At 50.8% G+C, this 18,439-nt stretch overlaps 1 protein-coding gene across 1 annotated transcript in view; it reads left to right on the plus strand.

Annotated features, from left to right (window-relative positions):
• GRIK3 (glutamate ionotropic receptor kainate type subunit 3) overlaps positions 1-18,439 on the plus strand; it is a 127,221-nt gene that overhangs the window by 55,579 nt on the left and 53,203 nt on the right. The window contains exons 2-4 of the mRNA XM_026086043.1: positions 11,237-11,413; positions 12,447-12,704; positions 14,062-14,243. Of these exons, the coding sequence (XP_025941828.1) occupies positions 11,237-11,413; positions 12,447-12,704; positions 14,062-14,243 (617 nt within the window). The remainder of the gene's footprint in view (positions 1-11,236; positions 11,414-12,446; positions 12,705-14,061; positions 14,244-18,439) is intronic.

An 18,439-nucleotide genomic window follows, 5' to 3' on the forward strand; every position in this document is an offset into this window, starting at 1 on the left:
CGCTCGCCACCGCGGCCAGGGCCCCCGCCGAGGCGCCGAGACCGAACGAGAGCAGCGAGTCTGCTAAACGCAGCTTATAGCTCCGTGCAAGCTGCTCTTTCATGTGCATTGTCCTCTTTTAAGAGATAGCAAAGATTTTTAATAGCTGAATTTGATCATTTAGGGGAATTTAAAATTCTCACTTTCATTTTTCAGTCATGACGCCGGGCAGTTTTCAGCACATCCCTTTGCACTCCCTGCTCTCTATGTAGCTGTTTGTAAATTGAGAATACAGATGACAGGAAAATAATGAAAGCATTTTTCAGAGCAGACCCTTTCATCTTTCCCTTTTTTTTCTTTGCTTCCCCAGAATAAAGCGCTGCTTTTAGGTCACCAAATCTCTGAGCTGCAATTACGCTGGACATTCAGAGTTGACAATTAAGAAAAGAAAAAAATAAAGAAGGGAAAAATAACCATTCACAAAAAAAATCTGAACCTCAGAAAGTTCTAAAAAGCCTACCCTAGACGGATCTTCCCCACAACAAAACACATTAGCCGAGGTAGACTGCGAGGGAATTTCTAAAAAAATCCCAAGCTGTTTTTTTCCAAACGCTGGTGCGTGTCGGAGCGCTGCCCTCCGGGCACTCTCCCCGTGCCGGGGCTCGGGGCTGCCCAAAACGCCCCTGCTTGTGCCCTGCCCGCTCCGTGCCGAGCAGCCGTCGGGCAGGGGACGGAGGAGACGCCGTCTCGCGACGAACGGCTTCATTAAGCCGCTGTCCGGCACGCGAAGGGGCGCAGGGAGCGCGGTCCCGCAGCACGGCACTGCTCCGCTCCCCGGCCAGCCCCGCGCGAGCACATACACCGCGCCCCGGACTCAACATAGGCGCCTTTTTTTTCGGTTTAACTACGTTAAAATAGAAGATAGAGGGGCTGAAGGAGGCACCTGCCCGTAAGGGGCAGCAGCAGGGAGCAGCTCCGTGGCTCCCGGCGCACCGGCTGCCCCGAGAGCCACTGCAGCGCCCGGCCTCTCCCGGCACGGGGGTCTCCCGCAGGGAGCAGACAGGATTATGCAGAAACAATTTTTGCACAGGACTCTGGTTTTTGTGTTTTTTTCCTTTCCCTCCTTGCTTTCTGTTAAAAAGGAGGGGGAACAAAAGACAAGATGCTAACAGACAAGACCCTGACAGGCGTCAGGACTGCCAGCTCCTGAAAGGAATCCATTTTGTCAATCACGGTACCGAGCCGGTTTGGAAATTCGGCATCTATCAGGAGCAAATTCACAGCATGTGGCATAAAAATCTCATAAAACTGAACTGTTAAATATTTAGGGCAGATGACAAACAATATGTCATAATATTTGCAGAACTGCATTTGCTATTCAATGCATCATCTCACTTAAAGCCCTGATTTTTGGAGGCTTCAACACAAGAATAAGAAAGAATCAGTTGACTGCCGGTACTCGGTTACATTGTAAATGAGGTGTAGGATTTAATTTAGATTTCTTAAGTCTAGTATTATATGCTATATGCCAGGTGGATATTAACATTTATTAGCTGCGGCTTAGCAATGAATAATTAAGTAGAATTTAATACACACACTAATTTTAATTTAACTTGTGTTGAATTTTTATTTGAGACTTCATTTCAGTGTGGGACAGCTTCTATTTCCTATTTATACCTGGTTTTACCTGCAAAATGGCAGGCAATAGGTGGTCGGGAGCAAAGCAACAGAAAACTCAATAAAAGCGGGGCCAGTGGAGCTGCGCCCGCTCCGGGGCTGCGTGCGAGGCCGGCTGGGACGCGGGGCTCCCGGCACCCCGTGGGGATAAACCACGGGGCTTTTCCAGCCTCCAGGTTTTGCTGCAAGTCTGGTCAACCGCAGACCTAAGCCTGGGTTTATTTCAGTCGTGGCCTTGTTTTCCTGCCTCCTATTTCGCTTAAACTGTGCACCAGATGGACATCACATATAACGCCAGATTACGCTGCAGGCCAATAAAACACCGTGGAAAAATATATTTACAGCTGTGCTGCCTAAAACTTGTGTTATAGATCCTTAATAATTTTGAGCTTTCAAACATTTTTTTCTCCCGTACGTTACAGCTTAAAACGTGCTTATGGCCCAAAACACGACTATAAATATGACACCCGAGCACGGCTGATTTATTCTGTTTTCAGTGATTACCAGGATAAATTTGCTGAGTTTACGCAGTCAGAATAAAATCTGGGGAAGTGATTTTCCCCCTGCGTGCGCCACCTGCTCAGGGCACTCGGCGAAGGTAAAGAAGGGCTTAAACGCCACCGACCAGATGTGGAATCAGCCTAACCTGGGTCTGAACATGATCAAATYCAGCTATTTTTCCCCGGTAGTGGGAGCTAGCATAAAGTAGAGGCAAGAGTAAATACTATGGTTTAGCTATGCTGGGGGCAACCCACGCAAAAAAGAAATCTGAATTGCCAATTAATCAAAGTAAGTCCCAGTATTTGGTTAGTTATCTGTGAGAGCAACTCGAGGGGAGCAGCAAAGCTTGCAGGACTGCTTCTTTCGGGGAAACGGGCCGGCTTAAGGAGTACAGCAGGGCTTGCGGGAGCCACGGCCCCGCACCACAGGTGGACGCGGACGGGCAGCGCCGATGCTCCCTGAAGCGTTTGCCCTCGGGGTGTCCCGGGCCGGCACACCTCTGCCGCTCGCGGAGAGCTGAGGACGCTATGGTCTGCTTCTCTGGCAAATCAAAGGTTTCTTGGCATTTTCTTGAATGATGGGAAGCTACTCCTAGGAGATTACGATGCGGCTTTTTTTTTTTAATTAATTGAGGCTGCTTAAAAAGTAAAAATGCCCATTTCCTTTTAATCATGTATCATGCAAATTAGAAATGTAAATATCATTAACAAATCCGTTGCTAACTTAATTCATTTCTGTTGTAGCACTGCTGAAGGCCTTTGATCTCAGATTAGTGCTTTGATCCGCTCCCTCGGTCAGGGCTGCGCGCTGCTGCAGCGGTAAACGCTCCTTCTCAGATGCAAACGTGCAACAGGAGCGCCGCTCGTTCAAAGAACGGCAGAGCGGACGCTGCCCGCCGGACCCCGCGCCGGCAGCGGTTTGCTCCCAGGAGCTCCAAGCAGCGTGCACACGTGCACACGTGCACGCACAGTCGCTCGGGGGCTGCCCAGGTGAGCCGGCGCGGGGCGAGCGCTGCCGATGTGGAGCGCTCCTGCAGCTCCCGCAAGCACCGGCTCAGCGTGGGGCATTGCACGGCCCAACACGGGGCATGGCACAGTCGGACACAGGGCATGGCACAGCCGGACGCAGGGAYGCAGGGCACAGCGCAGAGCAGGTCCTCGCGGGAAGGTTCCCGGCCCAGCCTTGCCCCATCCCTGTGCCTCGGACACACACGGAAGCAAATCCATGCTGTTCGCTGAACGGTCCCAAGGAGGCACCAAGCCCGACGGGTCCCACAGACCCAACCTGCAATTTCCATCAAAGGTGGCATACCTTTTTAGACCATCCCTATCTACTTTTCATTAAAAAACAAGCCGCCTTATTCCATTAATTTCTCATTTACTGTGAGTAAAGTGCTGATATGTACATTTTACCTACAGTGTTTTTAATCAGTTAATTTAACCAGAAACATTAATAATGTATTTCTTTGCCACTTGACTGCTCATCTGTTAAACAGCTTATATACAGAAGAGAATGTCACCCCTTATGACATGAAGTACCTAATACAGTGCAAATGAAATAAGATCTTGCATATTTAATGTCAAAATGAAAAAAAGAGAGATACCGTCTCTTAGGAACACACTTTGGAGTGGATCAACCTGTAGTTGAACCTTCTGTCCTGGCAAACAAGAAAATCCATCCTTAAAGGACGCACAAATTTTGCATATCTGGTTTTCTGCTTCAATTCATTTTCTCGGCATTACTCAGCAAATCCCCAGTCTTTCATCACGCTGCAGAACGGGGTTAAACCCAAGGCTCTGGGAACGCTATTCCCTGTTCGGCAACTCCAACCTCAGCTGGGCTGATGCCTGCGAAAGCTCGCGGAGCAGCGAGGAGGCTGCAGGGAGCCGCCCTGCCCCGGACACCACCGCGGGGAGAAACAGCCTCTCCGACACGGCCCTGCGCTGTGGCTCGCAGACGGGAATCAGGATTTTCCCTTCGCCTTCCAGCGGCGCTGGGAGGGAACGGGGAAGCTGCCAGGTGCCTCGGGGCCCGGGCAGCCCTCCCTCTGAGCGCGCGAGGAGGCTCGAAGCAGCGCTGGAGCTGCAATTCCCGCTCTCCCACCGCCACGTCTTGCCTCTTTCGAAGGCCCTCGGGGAATAAATCCGGTGCGAGCAGTGGAGAAGCACCCGCGGCCGTGCCAGGGCACCAGACCGCGGCGCGGCCGCAACAAGCACTGGGACACGGTGCGTGCAGAGACGCCCAGTTGGCCGGGGGCACCGAGGGCTTCTGCGGCGGCGAGGCTCACGCTTTGGAGCCCTCGGAAAGCGCCGCGCACACGCGAACCTGCTCCAGGAGAGCAACGTTGGGCTGTCTAGGGACGAGCCCAATTCCTTCTTAATTCTTGTAAAAGAAAAGGATAAGGAAAATCCTCCTCCTGGGTTTTGAACTGATCTGCACCTGCGGACAGAGCAACCCCCCGGGCGCCGGGCAGCCCAGGCCTGGAAGCAGCAGGCGGCACATTCCTGCCAGCGGTCTCTTTTGTGGGATACGTGTTTACGGAGCCTCAGACGGCTCTGGATACACGGCTGTGCCGCGTCACATTAAGCAGCGCCGCGCTGAAGCGACAAGGCTGATGCATGATCAGCAGCAGCTTAAGAGGACAGGAATTCAGATCCTTCCTCTCCGCTGTTCCATCAAAACCAGAAAGCGACCGCCGCACCTAAGACAGCTTTTTCAGTTATGTCCCCAGAAGGCCTGTTCCAACAAGCTTGTGAGCTCTATTTATTGCACAAAGCAGAGCCTGGACTGCTTTCGCCTTGAGCTCACCCACGGTGCTGCCACGGGGCGTAAACCTCGGGTTACGGTTACTGCTAAGGAAGGTGCTGCAGTTTGACCTTGGGTTTCCGACATACAAGGTTAGGTGGGAGACTGCGACGGATCGGGGAGAGGGACCCCAGACGTCCTCGGGGTGCCGGGGTCCCCAGGCGGCACAAGGGGCTCTCGGCTGAACAGGGGCTGAGGGTGGGAGTCGGCAGCTCCTCCTGGACGCCGTCTTCCTCGTTAATCAATTTGCGGAACGAGTTTGTTCTGTTTGGAGTGCACCAGATGGCACTGCCATCAGACACAGGGGATCCACTCAACGCCTGGCTGAGCAAGGGACTAACTCCATCTTCAGTGGCATTTACTCCTGAAGCTTTCATCATAGCAGCTCCTTGAGGGAAAATGGAAGAATTCTGTGCAAACAAATTGGTTATTGCTTTTCCTCCTTTTTTTCCTGGGTGATTTTATTCCCTTCCGGAGTTCGCTGCTTTCATCGCAGTCCATGTTATTGTATTAGAGGCTGCCTCGGCCAGGCGCCGAATGGGCCGTCGTCACTGGGAGCTGTAGCTCCTTCCCCGGGACGCAGACCCCGTGCTGGGACAATTCTCTTCTACCTCCTGCCAGTGCTGACTCGTTCCTCGCTATAAACACCAGCCCTGCAGGAGACCTGCACCATCACGGTGACGTTCTGCCTGTTGGACTGGTGGGATAAAAGCAGGAGCATGACTTTTCTCAGCCTTGCCCTGGAGGAAGGCTCTCCTCGCAGTCCTCGCGGCTCTGGGACTCTCCGAGCGTCACCCGGGAGGACGAGGCACTAAATAACGCGTCCCAGTCCTGACTCTTGCTTGTTAACGTCGTCCCCGAAACAGAACAGATCAAAAGAGGACAAACGGTCCCGCTGCAGCCACCCCTGCTGCCCAGGACGACGGGTATTTTATTTTGCGACCTCAGAGGAAAAAGGCACAGAACAGACCCGCGGGCACAGAAAGGCCCAGGAGACTCCAGCGGGACCTCTCGGTTCCTCCTCTGGAGTCTCTGGAGCACCTCGGGCTGCCTGGATCCTAGTAAAAGCTATTTCAAAACAAGTATTTCTTCCAGGATGTCACATGGAAAGTGACTGTCAGAAAGCTGTCTAAATGTGTTAACAACACTGTCAGCGGGGGAGAGAAAAGTGTTATCAGAAATAGTTGTTCTTCAAAGCTAAATAACTCGGTGGTTTTATAAGGAGTAAAAGATAAGAGATCACACCACAAACCAAGCGCTATTGAATTTTTTTTCCTGAGAACGAAGCTGTTTGTTTTGTTAAACAGGGGAAGGGGAGAGAAAGTAAAAACCTAAAATACCTTGACTCGCTCGACTTAGCTTTCTGCAAAGCTAAAAATAACTCCGATTGCACTCAGGCTGAGCAGTGCAGCTAAGGAGAAGCTCAATCGCGACGGCAGGATTCCCGTCCCAACGACCGAGGCTTCGTTTCGGTTCACTCGTGGGGCCGTTTCAAAGGTCTTCTGCCAGCATCATCCCCTCAAGAGAGGGAACTATATAGCGGATCTCTGCTAGATGCAGAAAGACCTGGGATGGGTCTGATTGACATCGGTGGGATTTTTGCTCTTTCATGGGATCTGGATTTTACCCTGACTAATTTTCTGCTAGAGCTCTCTTCTAGAGCGAGATCCTCCTGCGTCTTGCAGCTAAATCTCCCTTCACGTGCAGCTCCCGCTTTGTTCCCGGTGGCCTGGCCATACTACTACTTTTCTGATTTGAGATCTAAAAGGTAGTTTCAGACATTTKCTTTAGATTTTCATTTTGAATTTTAAAAAATCCCCAACTCTACAGCAACTTCAATGGTCATGAAATAAAATAAAATAATATGAAGTAATAAGACATGAAGTTGGTTCCAATTAGTGTGCTTTCTCATTTGCTGATTGACATTCTCTGGAGAGCAATTAGCTTGCTCTGAAGCAAAGTAATAATTGAGAATACGTAYTGTTTTTCACCGTTAATATCCGATGCCTTAGCTTTTCCTCCCCTTGCCTTCCACCACATATTTTAGAAAACACCAGAGCTAAAATGCCTTGAGATGTCTGTTTGGAAAACACAGAACAGATAACGCTCACCAAAGATCTGTAAGAAAACTCGCGTGATTATCCATCAGATAAACACCAAAGTCTTTATTTCCCCTGAGCGCGTGCTAAGGAGCATCCTCCGCCCTCACTTTGCAGCCAGACAAAATTCTGCCGGCTCCTCCTCGACGGGGCTGTCGAGGATCAAACGCGTTTTCCTTTTGTTGACATGCAGCAGCGAAACGTGTTTCTTTGGTGGGAGACACTAGACGTGTCTCGGCACAGCGGAGGACACGACGCGCGCAGCCTTCGGGTTGCTGGGCRGGCCCAGGCTTAAGATCTTTGCTGAAGGCAGCTTCAAACACCTTCTCTTCCCGTTTTCAAAGCCAGGAACGCAGCGGGTGCCGACACCTGCAGTCTGCGAGAACAGCGGCTTGTCACTGCCTGTCGTCCCCRGCGGGACGAAGCGCGTGAGGACGCGGTGGGTCCCCCGGGTCCCCCGCTGGCTGGGCAGGGCACGGGGCGGTTTGGAGCATGGGGCTCTGTCGGGTTTCCGCTGCCAAAATCAAGCGGGTGGATGATGCCGTCAACCCAAAATGTACAATTTAAGTGACAAAGGTTGATCGGGTTTGGTCCTGTTCTGCCCGAGATGGTATCTATAGCTTGTCCTGGGGCCGATTCCCAGATCTGGATCCCATTGCACTAAATGCTGCACAAACATGGAGCAAAAAGCAAGTTTTCAGGAGAAATTACATATGCAAACAAGCCCAACCTGAAGCTGTCAGAACTCAGCGCGCGTTAAACACCACGTTGCAGTACGAGATCTGTGGGCTTTATCGGCTGGTCAGGGAAACAGCACGGCCCCTCCTGGATAAATTAGGCAGCTAATTACGCTCTCCGGAACATCGGGAAGACGTTGCGGAGCCGCCCCGGCAGCCTAGAGGGGAGCTGCCGGCGCGAGGGGCTGCAGCGCAGCCACCTCTCATCTGCCTGCAGAGCTACAGGAGGCAGGGGAAGGAGGAAGGGGACGCTGCGACCTGAACAGGCAACGAGGTGACGCCAGGAAAGGTCGTTAGCACCGCATCAAGTGAGCGGTATCAATTAATCTGTGAGACATTTGAAATGCTTTTTGTGGAGGTAGAAATGGTTTAGAGAAATACACCAACACTAAAGGTCCTTTAGTTTTAGTATCTCAGATGAAGCTTGTTTATAGATAGCATATAAAAGCGGAAACCGTTTTGTTGTTGACTTTTTATAGCCCATTGACTTTCTGTATTTTTATAAGAGCAAAGCCCCAGTGAAGTTGCTGTCACAAGGCCCAGAGGCGCTCGCTGGGGAGCGCAGAGAAAGCTCACCACGTTCGGACGCTGCCGGACCGCTCCACCGAGCCGACACGTTCGCTTTCACGGCAGCGCGAGGGCGCGTTTCAGAGAATTCGAGCACACCGATCTCCGCTAGCACCCACCACCCCAGCGGACGTGGTTCTGCCTCGAAGCAAAACGCTCCCGTGTGTCAGGGCAAATCCCTACCGGCGCTGCTCGGCCACCACCAGGCAAGGGCCCCCCTCAGCTCCGCCGGGCAGGGACGGCCCTTAGCCCCGGCCGGCCGGGAGCCGGCTGCACAGGGGCCTCGGACCGCGCGGGGCCACAGGCATCACCGCAACAAACTAAGCAATGACCGAGCGGCTTGCACYGCGCCGTGCCGTGCGCAGCATGCGCCTGCCGCCGGGCAGTGCTGCCCCTGCCGCCCGCTGCGAGCAGCATCAGCGCCCGCCGCATGAAGGTGCTCGTCATCAGTTTGGGCAGCATCCGTCTTAGGCTCTTTAACTAACGATGGAAACGAGCAGATCTGGAGGAGAGACGCGCAGCTAAGAGAAAGGCGGCGCGTGATCTCCAGGAGACGGCAGGCAGCACTGCCAAGTGCCATCGCGTTGCTCTTTTCAGCACATCCGAGCGCTACGGAGAGCCCTGTCATCGGTTGCTTGCTTTCCTCCAGCGTTTCCAGCCAAAAGAGCAGCCTGCTGTATGCGGTGGCTTCTCTTCACCACCGCGGCAACGGCAGGAGGTTTCACATTGTCCCAACGTATTCAGCAGCCAGCAGTATAATCACAAATGCATCATTTGTGCCTGTCTGCTTGCTCGTCGCCGGGTGCCAAATTCAAGTCGTTGGGTGGTGGCAGAGAAAATCCTTTTCTGTCAAGAAACCTGTTATATCCAATTGGGGGTCTGGAACGTTAATTTATTTGGGATCAAACACCAATAATCCGCATACCCCGTCCTCCCACTGTATCATAATCAGACATGCTCAAAAGCAGCCCTGAGGCTCTGAGCAAAGAGGAGCCACAAGGTCGGCTGCTCGACAGCCCATGTAACGCGAACCTAGGTATTCAGCACGATGCTGGAAAACAAAAATTCCTTTGCTGAAATGTTCTGGGCGGTAAACCTTCGAGCAGAAAGACAAGGGTGAATCTTGCGTTTGCTTTATTTCCGTTCATTGTTTCTGGGGTAACATCGTGCATGAACTTTCCTTGCTCTAAGAAACTTAGACTGTGGCACCAGACCTTGCAAATTTTTATGAGGAATAATTTTCCTTCCACTGGTCAATAACTAAGTATTTTGACACGATCCAGGGAGAATCAGGCACCTGGACAATTTTGGTAGGCTCCTGTCTACATTTTTAAGCATTCTAGATTGAAAATCTGGTCGCAAGTGACTTGCTGAAGATTACAAGGGACTGAACTGCCTCTCCAGAATGACGTTCAGCACCTTTTTCTTTTTTCCCCCCTCTTTTACACCCATGTTAGCACTGAGATGAGTAATACTTTTTTCTACCAGAGACATGCAGTGAATAATTCAAATGTTTACTTGGATTTTAGCTTGCTTTTTCTTTTGGATGTTTATGAATGCAAATTAATGACTACACTCACTTTACAGCTGGGGACACAGATGCACAAAGTTTGCAAGAAAAGAGGAGGGAAGTGACTGGCCAAGAGCATGGGGAGTAGGCAAGTCAGAAGCAGGACCATCTCCCAGTGCTTTTTAACGCTCTCTAGAGTTATTGCACCCAGCCCTGGGCAGGAGGCTGATCCCTCTATTGCGCGKCACTGATGAAAGTGAGAGCGATGGAGGTGGACTCATGCAGCTGCTTAAAAAGTAGGAGGGCTGACTAGACATCTGTTGTCTATAACAAAACATTTTAGGGCTACCTTAAATTGAAGAGGAAGATTTTCTTTCTGCTAATGAACCCAGAGACCATCTGTTACCAATTGCATTTGCTTATCTCACTCATCCATTAATTTTGGGTTGCTTTTTAATAAGATAAAACAAGGTTTATGTGTCTTTCCATGGTTCTATAAGGGGCATAAGATCGTTCCCACATCTCAGAAACAAGAATATGCAATTACATAATTTGAGCGTGCACTGAGTCACTTCAATTAGAGAGGCTGCCAGTGGGGAACTGAGGACAAGACTTACAGATGCAGAGCCAAGAACGCTAGCGATACCGTGACACAAGCTTGTTGCCCTTGGGGAGGTGTAATGGCATTAACAACTTCTGAACACTGGGAAGCATACATTCAAGATGTGCATTATTGAGCAGATAAGCTGTAGGGTAGGCAAATTCAGAAGTCTTTGCTGGTCTGAATTAAGAACTTGGATAACTAAACATGAGGAATGACAGAAGATGAGAAAGGCCCTAAAAGCAGCACTAAAAATAGCGAGCAGCATGGCTGCACCGCCTGCGTCCTCTGCGAGGATTCGGAGACGGACRGACACGGCAGGGAAGCGTCACAGTGTGGCCCAGATGGGAGTGCAGGGCAGCGGCAGCAGCGTTATCCCGCGGGAACTCTGCCCAGGGCAATCCTGGAGCATCTCTTCAGCTGAGTTATAACACTCAGTTCTCAAGATCTGGTGCTAAAGTTTCATGGGATGCTACTTTTCTGTCTGTTCTGAATATTCCAAGACTTTAAATTTTTCCCATATTGCCCCAAAAACTTAGCATTCTGAATGCTTTTATGAACTTGCATGTTACAACAAAGATTAGCTCAACCAAACGTTTCATGCCTTTATGTTGGTCGAGGAAATGTCCTGGGAGCGCGCCTTGTTCAGCTTGCAAATGTCACAGATTTGTCCAAGGGTCCTTTCTGGTCCTTGTTGCACAAGATTACGAACCAACCTTTGCAAGGTTTAATTCTGTTTCGGTCTCGCCTTGTCTTTCAGGAGGAATCTTTGAGTACGCAGATGGCCCCAACGCCCAGGTTATGAGTGCGGAAGAGCAAGCCTTTAGATTTTCTGCCAATATTATTAACAGAAATAGAACTTTGTTGCCTAACACGACATTAACCTATGACATTCAGAGGATACACTTCCACGACAGCTTCGAAGCAACTAAGAAAGGTAAGAGCATATCACTCTTGTTACCAGGTTTGTGGTCATCTACTCAGCAAAAGAAATTGCATGGTTTGGCTTAGGAACCAGCAGCCCATTTCATCCTGCTGTGTTCAGTGATCCAGGCTGCCAGCCTCCGGGAACTGGCCTTCCGGAGGCATTTTAACGTTAGGGACAAGTACGCTTTTCCCTCTGCAACCTCACACACCTCCTTCAGCGTTTGCCTCTCGCCCCGCGCAAGGGTCCACAGGCCRTGCCTCTGCTCGTCTTATTGCATCCCCGCAACCCGCAGACCCCTCCTGTGGAAATCCCCCTCTTCATAACAGACGGTCGTTTTTTATCATCGGTAACAGCCCGTTTGAATTACTTGAGAGCAAAGTACTGAAGGGGAGGGCAGGAACGGGCCTCGGAGCCGGGCTGCGCCTTCCTCAGCCCCTTAACGAGACGCAGCTCTGTCGGCGCGCGGTGCTACACGAGGAAGCTGCCGCCCTTTTGCTCTGGTACACAGGGCCACTTCAGAAACTACCTGCTTCTGTTCCTTAAAAATCTTAAATGTTTTTCCCCTAAAAATTCCTCAAGCCCCAAATGCGATTGTTCTAATTTCTCAGTGAAAGCTTGAACAGTGCTATAAAAACCATTATTTTGCAGAACATTTTCTATTAAAATTGATGGGAAAATGCATTTCTCAGGGTGGTTTTGACCACCTTTGTGTCCCATCACGGCGCTCAGGGCTGTTCGAACCGGGCAGCCTCTGCCCTTACTCACACGAAGTCGTAACTGCTCTCTGGAGCACCCGCAGTTAAGATCAGTGGAAATACTGCCTAAGCAGGGAGTGAAAGGGGCAGCATCGCCCCGGAGCATGTTTCACCCCCCRCAGCCTCGACTACCGGCCCGCAAGCTGCTCGGTCCTTCCCCAGTACCACGACCGGTGCTGCAGCACTGTGGCTAGGGCAGCTCGTGCCACGAGCGCCGGCCCCGGGCTCTCGACTCCGGCAGCCGTGTCCTCCCCTTCGCTGACATCCTCGCTCCCTTCCCTTTCCAGCCTGCGACCAGCTCGCTCTCGGCGTTGTAGCAATATTCGGACCCTCGCAAGGCTCCTGCACCAACGCCGTTCAGTCCATTTGCAATGCCCTGGAAGTCCCCCACATACAGCTTCGGTGGAAGCATCACCCCTTGGATAACAAGGACACTTTCTACGTCAACCTGTACCCCGACTACGCTTCCCTGAGCCACGCCATTCTGGACCTGGTGCAGTACCTGAAATGGAGGTCAGCCACCGTGGTTTACGACGACAGCACAGGTAGGTACCGGGGCTGCTCTCAAAGCGGGAATCTGGGAGGTTCCTTATTGTGGTCCCGTTTAGCAGCTTTTCCAAGGAACCCTTTTAGGAGCACAGGGCCTCGCAGGCAGCTATCAGGGCACGGCAAGAGCGGCGGCTCCCCACGCGCTCAGGCCAGGGCTGCAGGAGGCCCTCGGCACTCTTTCTAAAGCATTTATTCCATAAGCTCTTCAAAAACTGGGTAACCCTGAGCACCACCGCAGCCAACAACGGGTCGGGGGGGATTAGTCGTCTGCTGGTGAAACCCGGCTCAGCTCTCTGCTATCCGGCACTGCAGGGGCGTCCACGCATGCAAAGTGCTTGGTCTGGGGCTGCCATTTGGGATGCAGTTTCCCAGCTAAAAGCAAAAGCAGCTCAGGAAAGCTTTTTGTTTTCTGGCTAATTCTGTAAAACATAGCTGACAAAGTTTTTCACGTAAAGAATACTGTTGACAKTGAAACAAAGCAAAGCGCTGCACAGCACTGTAGATCAAAAAAAGTCCCCAAACAAAAGACGTATTGGATACCCTGTCCAACCCAATTCCACAGAACCAAATGGTTTCTTTAGGGGAGGGCTGATGAAAATGCAGCGTGACGCTCCTGTTCTGCCAATGTGGGTCACAGCATGTTCCCTTCGTGGCATATTCTCAGGCATTTCTTCTGCTACGCACAGGGACACGCTGCAGCCTCTGGTCCTCCTTGCACTAGGCCTCTGACGAGTTTCTTCCTGCAATGCTAGATCCCAGTAATCCCTAATCAGCTGYATCCAGCACGGCTTTGCACCTTCTGCGTAGAAGAGAAATGAATTCTAAGGGGAGCAGSAAATTACAAGTTCTGACTAAGTGCCCATTGCAAACTATGCTATTCATAGATCTAAGCAAATTTTGATTGTTTTCTTTTGCTGTTGTGCATGGCAAATACTATGGATTTTAATTTACTGTATAGCTGGTTAGCACATTCTGTCCTTTCTTACGGGTGTATTTCCTTAAGAAAATATGTCACGATCCCTGAGATGTCAAAGATGAGGACTCCTCCTAAGCGGTGCATGGACCCGAGCTCTATTTTAGCTGGATGCAGGGGCAGTATGGAAATGCCAGGAAAAGCCATTCTGCCTGAGGACAACTGTTCTCTAAATAGCTGGGTTTTTAAGTGATTGACAGATGACAGCTTTGCTTTGATATATCTTTAAGAATGGTCATTTGAGGGAGGGAGGGAGGAAGGTCTTGATTGCATTCCATAAAACAATACCAGAAAGTCATAGCTCGCGTGACACCCAGCCTGCACGGCAAAGGCAGACTTCCCTATAACGCTGTGGCTTTGTCTCTGTGCGACGCCCGAAGGCCTCATACGGCTGCAAGAGCTCATCATGGCCCCGTCGCGGTACAACATCCGCCTGAAAATCCGCCAGCTCCCGCTGGACACCGACGACGCCAGGCCTCTGCTCAAGGAGATGAAGCGGGGCAGGGAATTTCGCATCATCTTTGACTGCAGCCACGTGATGGCRGCTCAGATCCTCAAGCAGGTGAGCCGGCGGGCGGTGACGGGGGCAAAACGCCGGGGCCGCCGAGGGCCGGCGCTGGGGAGAGCCCTGCCGACGGGCCCTTCAGGGGACGGGCGGACCCGCAGCCTTTCYGTCAGCCTTCCGCAGCTACGCTAAACGTGCAAATTTAGCTTTAGGTCTGATAACGCAGGTTTTGAAACAAAGGGCCGTCTTAGAAAAACGTGAAGGTGGCACCGTTAGGTACTAAGGAAATACCAAAGTCAAGATCAGGGTGCAGCTCAACATAACCGCCAAGAAACACCCCCTGCCCCCCCAACCCAAACATTTTGATATTTTGCTTTTTCAGCAGCGTTAGCCAAAACGCAGATACACAGCTAGTAATAAAGGTGGGGAAATAAACCTGTCTACACTGTTTTGGTCAAAACCTGCAATTTTCACTGAATTTCATTTTTTTAAGGATACTATTGGATTTCTGCAGAAAATGTAGCCTTCATTGGAAAACTGGAAGCAGCAAAAAGCGACTGTCCATAAGAACTAACAAAAACTTTGTGAGAGGAGAATGTGACGGGCCGGGTGCCCCCATCCCGTCTGCAGGCGCGCTGCCGCGGCCGGTCCCACGAGTGCCCAAGCTGCCTGCCCGCAGCTCTGGCTTCTCTCGCTTTCAGCCAACAACAGACCAGGGAAAATCCTGCTCCGGGCCACTTCTGTCACTGCTCGTTCAGCCTTCTCCTCGCATTTCATGCTTGCTGATTTTAAATATCTTCTTTCCCTTCCGTGCTGCTTCATTCCCCCAGGCTGTGAATACAGGAGCCTGCAGAGGGGCCACGTATCAAACGCTTCATTCGGGTTAGGTATTTTCCGAGTTATGCGCATACTCGTGTGTCTTGATGCAAGAAACCACAGATTTGGGCAGAACGGAGGGCGGCTGCCTTCTGTGTCCGTTTCTGAACACTGTGTGTAATTCTTGGGCTTTAAGCCAGAGGTCAGTGATTTTCCACTGATCGGCCCCTTTTCCTTCTCCCTTAGTTCCTCCACTGGCATCTTCCCCATACCGGAAGGTTTGTGGCTCACCCCGGTCCTCCCCGTATCCATGTGCCGTTACGGTTCAGGGTCAACAAGAGGCAGAGGAAAACGCTCTCTCCGAGAGCGCTAAAACCAGCCAGCAGAAGCGTTGCTCATACCAGCGCAGCCAGAGACTGCGAGAGCGATTAAACAAATCCCCCGAAGGGCTGCGAGAGCGAGCGCAGGGGAGGAGGCTTCTCCCGCAACCTGTCTGGTGCAAAATGAAGGAAAGCACTCAGAGAAACGTGAAAGCCGGGGGGGGTTATCAAACAAAGCGGTATGAAGGACTCATCGTCTCCTGCCTATTATTTTAACATGCTGGCTGTGTTTGGTGCTGTTCACTTATTACGCAGTTTATTATAGTTTATTGAGCCATCTGCTCTGCTCACGGCTGCGAGTACAGAACGAGGAAGACGGGGGAGAGGGGGGACTAGAGGSAAACAAGTTTTCCTGAGCCCTTCTGGCTCTGTTTCTGCGTAGGGGGCTTTTTTCAGGACCCAAACCAGGGATTTCTTTTTTTGCAATATTATACAGTGTATTTTTGCTTAAGAAAAAAATACTAAATGTTTTCAGAGCTTGGGAAGGTGTATAACCCCAGCTCATGCCCTGGCTGGCTCCTCTGCCTATCTGCATACACTGTGGTTTAACCCTGCAAGGCTCTGCGTGGAGCTGACCCTCCTGTCTCGGTCACTCTTAGCACTCGCGTTTGCTGAAGGATTAGCACATTCAGAAACCTCATTTTTTCCTAACTTTTCTCCCTGAAGTGAGGAATGCGCATCTGGAGCAGCCATCCTCACTCGTGAAACAGCTTTTGTCTTTTCCATAGGACGGACTAGAAAAACATGCCCCTAAATCCCTATTAAAAAACTGCCCTCCTCGCGCTGTGATCCGAATATTCACTTGAAGTCAGGGCTGAGTAAAAGCAAAAGCTTCTGCACAGACCAGACAGTTTTGCCTTTGCTTTGCACTGCTGGAAGAACAACAGCTCGCAGCAAACCTGAGCTGCCGAGGCAGCAGGGAAAGCAGCCCCGGGTTTTGTGTGTCCAGAACGGATAATTCACAGGCCTGAATCCTCTCCTGAAACACTAACATTTATATATTTTATTATTATTACTACTTGCCCTTTATAACATTTTAGTAAATACACCAGTTAAATACACAAACGTTTGGCCTCTAGTGCTTCCTCCTGGCAGGCAAGACCTGCGGTTTCTCCACCGCTCTGCCAGCCCTAATGCAGCACCAATGACAAAAGGTTTCTCCCAAGCCTTGCGCTGAAATTTCCAACACCTCGCGTTAACCGTCCATCTTCAGGCGACACGAAATGGTCGGACAACTGCTGCCGTTAGGGCAGCTCAGGCTAAGCGCACAGCCTCGAGGCCGTCCGGATCTTGCTCCCACGTTATTTCGGGTAACATCCTCCCCAAAGAGGCGAGGAGCACGGCCGCTCGCAGGTAACCGGGGCAGTACTGCTAAACACGAGTAATCCATGAACCGTGACCCAACCGCTCCAGGGCACAGAGCGGTGCAGGTGACAGTGGCCCTTATCTAGCGAGTCTGCCTTTCTTGGAACGACTGAGACATCAAACCACTCCTTATTTCACCCTCTTGGACAAATAAATCATTTCAGAAAACTCTTACAGAAGTGCTAAGCCTGCTCATAAGACCTTCCCATGTTATCCAAGATTTTCTGGCCTTGCTCATTTTTGGTCACTTTTTAATGATTTACATTGTTCTCTAGATCCCCAGCTTCTCTCTTCTTCCTGGCAGCCGGTTCTGAACAGTTGCTGCACTCTGCACCGCACAGATGTGCCTGCTTTCACTTTAATGGAGCTCCCATTCTCCTCCTGGTGTTTGCTGTAGTTTATCCACCAGGTTTATCATTTATTTATTCCCCTGCAAACCCAGATGTTTTCTGCACACAGACTGCAAGTACTTGGAAGTTGGCACTTGTTTCTTATAGCAAGTCTGGACTTTTTATCCCCCCCTGAGATGAGTCAGCTATGGAATCATCACCTTGTGAATCAAAATCTCATGCTTTTGCTTTCTCTCGACTGATTTTGCATCATCTCTTTGGCTACATCTGCACTGCTCTGTGCRCGCCCCACGGCTGTGATCCTGACAGCGCACATTGGCCACATATCAGGACACCATCTCGTGTGCTCCAGGTTTTTGCACTCGAGTGGGCAGGTCAGGAGAGACCTACCACACAGCCCTGCAGACCCACCAGCCTGGACAGGGAGGAGGAGGGTTGCAAGCACAGTGCTGCACGGACACAGCTTCTAAAGGGTATCCCAGGCCACAAAACACAGGATCAAGTCCCACTCTAGAGCTACAATATCTAGGCTCATAATCTGGATCCTTTCTTTTTCCCATGATTTTGACATCCTGCTTCTTTTCAAACTGTCACTTTATTCCTTGGAGCCAAATTCTGGCCTAGTAATTTTAGCAACACCGAACAGAAAAGCAAGGGAAGCAAGTATTTCCTGGGGGGACTTGTAGCTCCTTTCCTATCAGTGGAGATTTTAAAGCACTCTTGCATATGTTTCTCCAGAAAACATGCTCACAGAACCAGCACCACAATCAAAACCATAGGTACATCCTTCATTCAGAACGATTTCAAGGTRACCCTTTTCACAGAAACGTATTTCCATTCTGTATGGTGAAGGGCCTGGACAGGGTAATCCCCTCCAGGTCCCCTTAGACCCTAATGATTTTGTGATAAACCTCACAGAACTGCACAGTTTGTCCCGTGCTCATTTACGCAAATCCCAGCAATGTGCATGAACCATCCCTGTGCCAGGGCTGCGCCCTAGAGCTTGATCCGGCTGAGAGCCAGGAGGCACAGACCCGACCTCCGAGGGCTGAGGGATGGGAGATGTCCTCCCTCCTCCCCACACCTTTACTGACCCAAGAAGCATTTCTAAATCCGGTCCTGCATGGTAATTAGACTCTTCTCGCTATTGTACTCAGAAAGGATGGACACGCACATTGCCTTACCTAAAGTGTTGTATGCAGGGACGCTGAGGGACAGGAGATGCAGAGCAACAGAAATACAATTATAGGAAATAAAAAACCTTTTACTCTAGCTTTTTAAGCCAGCACATGGTCTTGTGACCGTAAGAATCAGCTGCTTTATTGTCATTCTGCACAGGCTT

Source organism: Apteryx rowi, unplaced genomic scaffold (assembly GCF_003343035.1).
Source record: "Apteryx rowi isolate R43461 unplaced genomic scaffold, aptRow1 scaffold_68, whole genome shotgun sequence".
Lineage (NCBI taxonomy): Eukaryota > Metazoa > Chordata > Aves > Apterygiformes > Apterygidae > Apteryx > Apteryx rowi.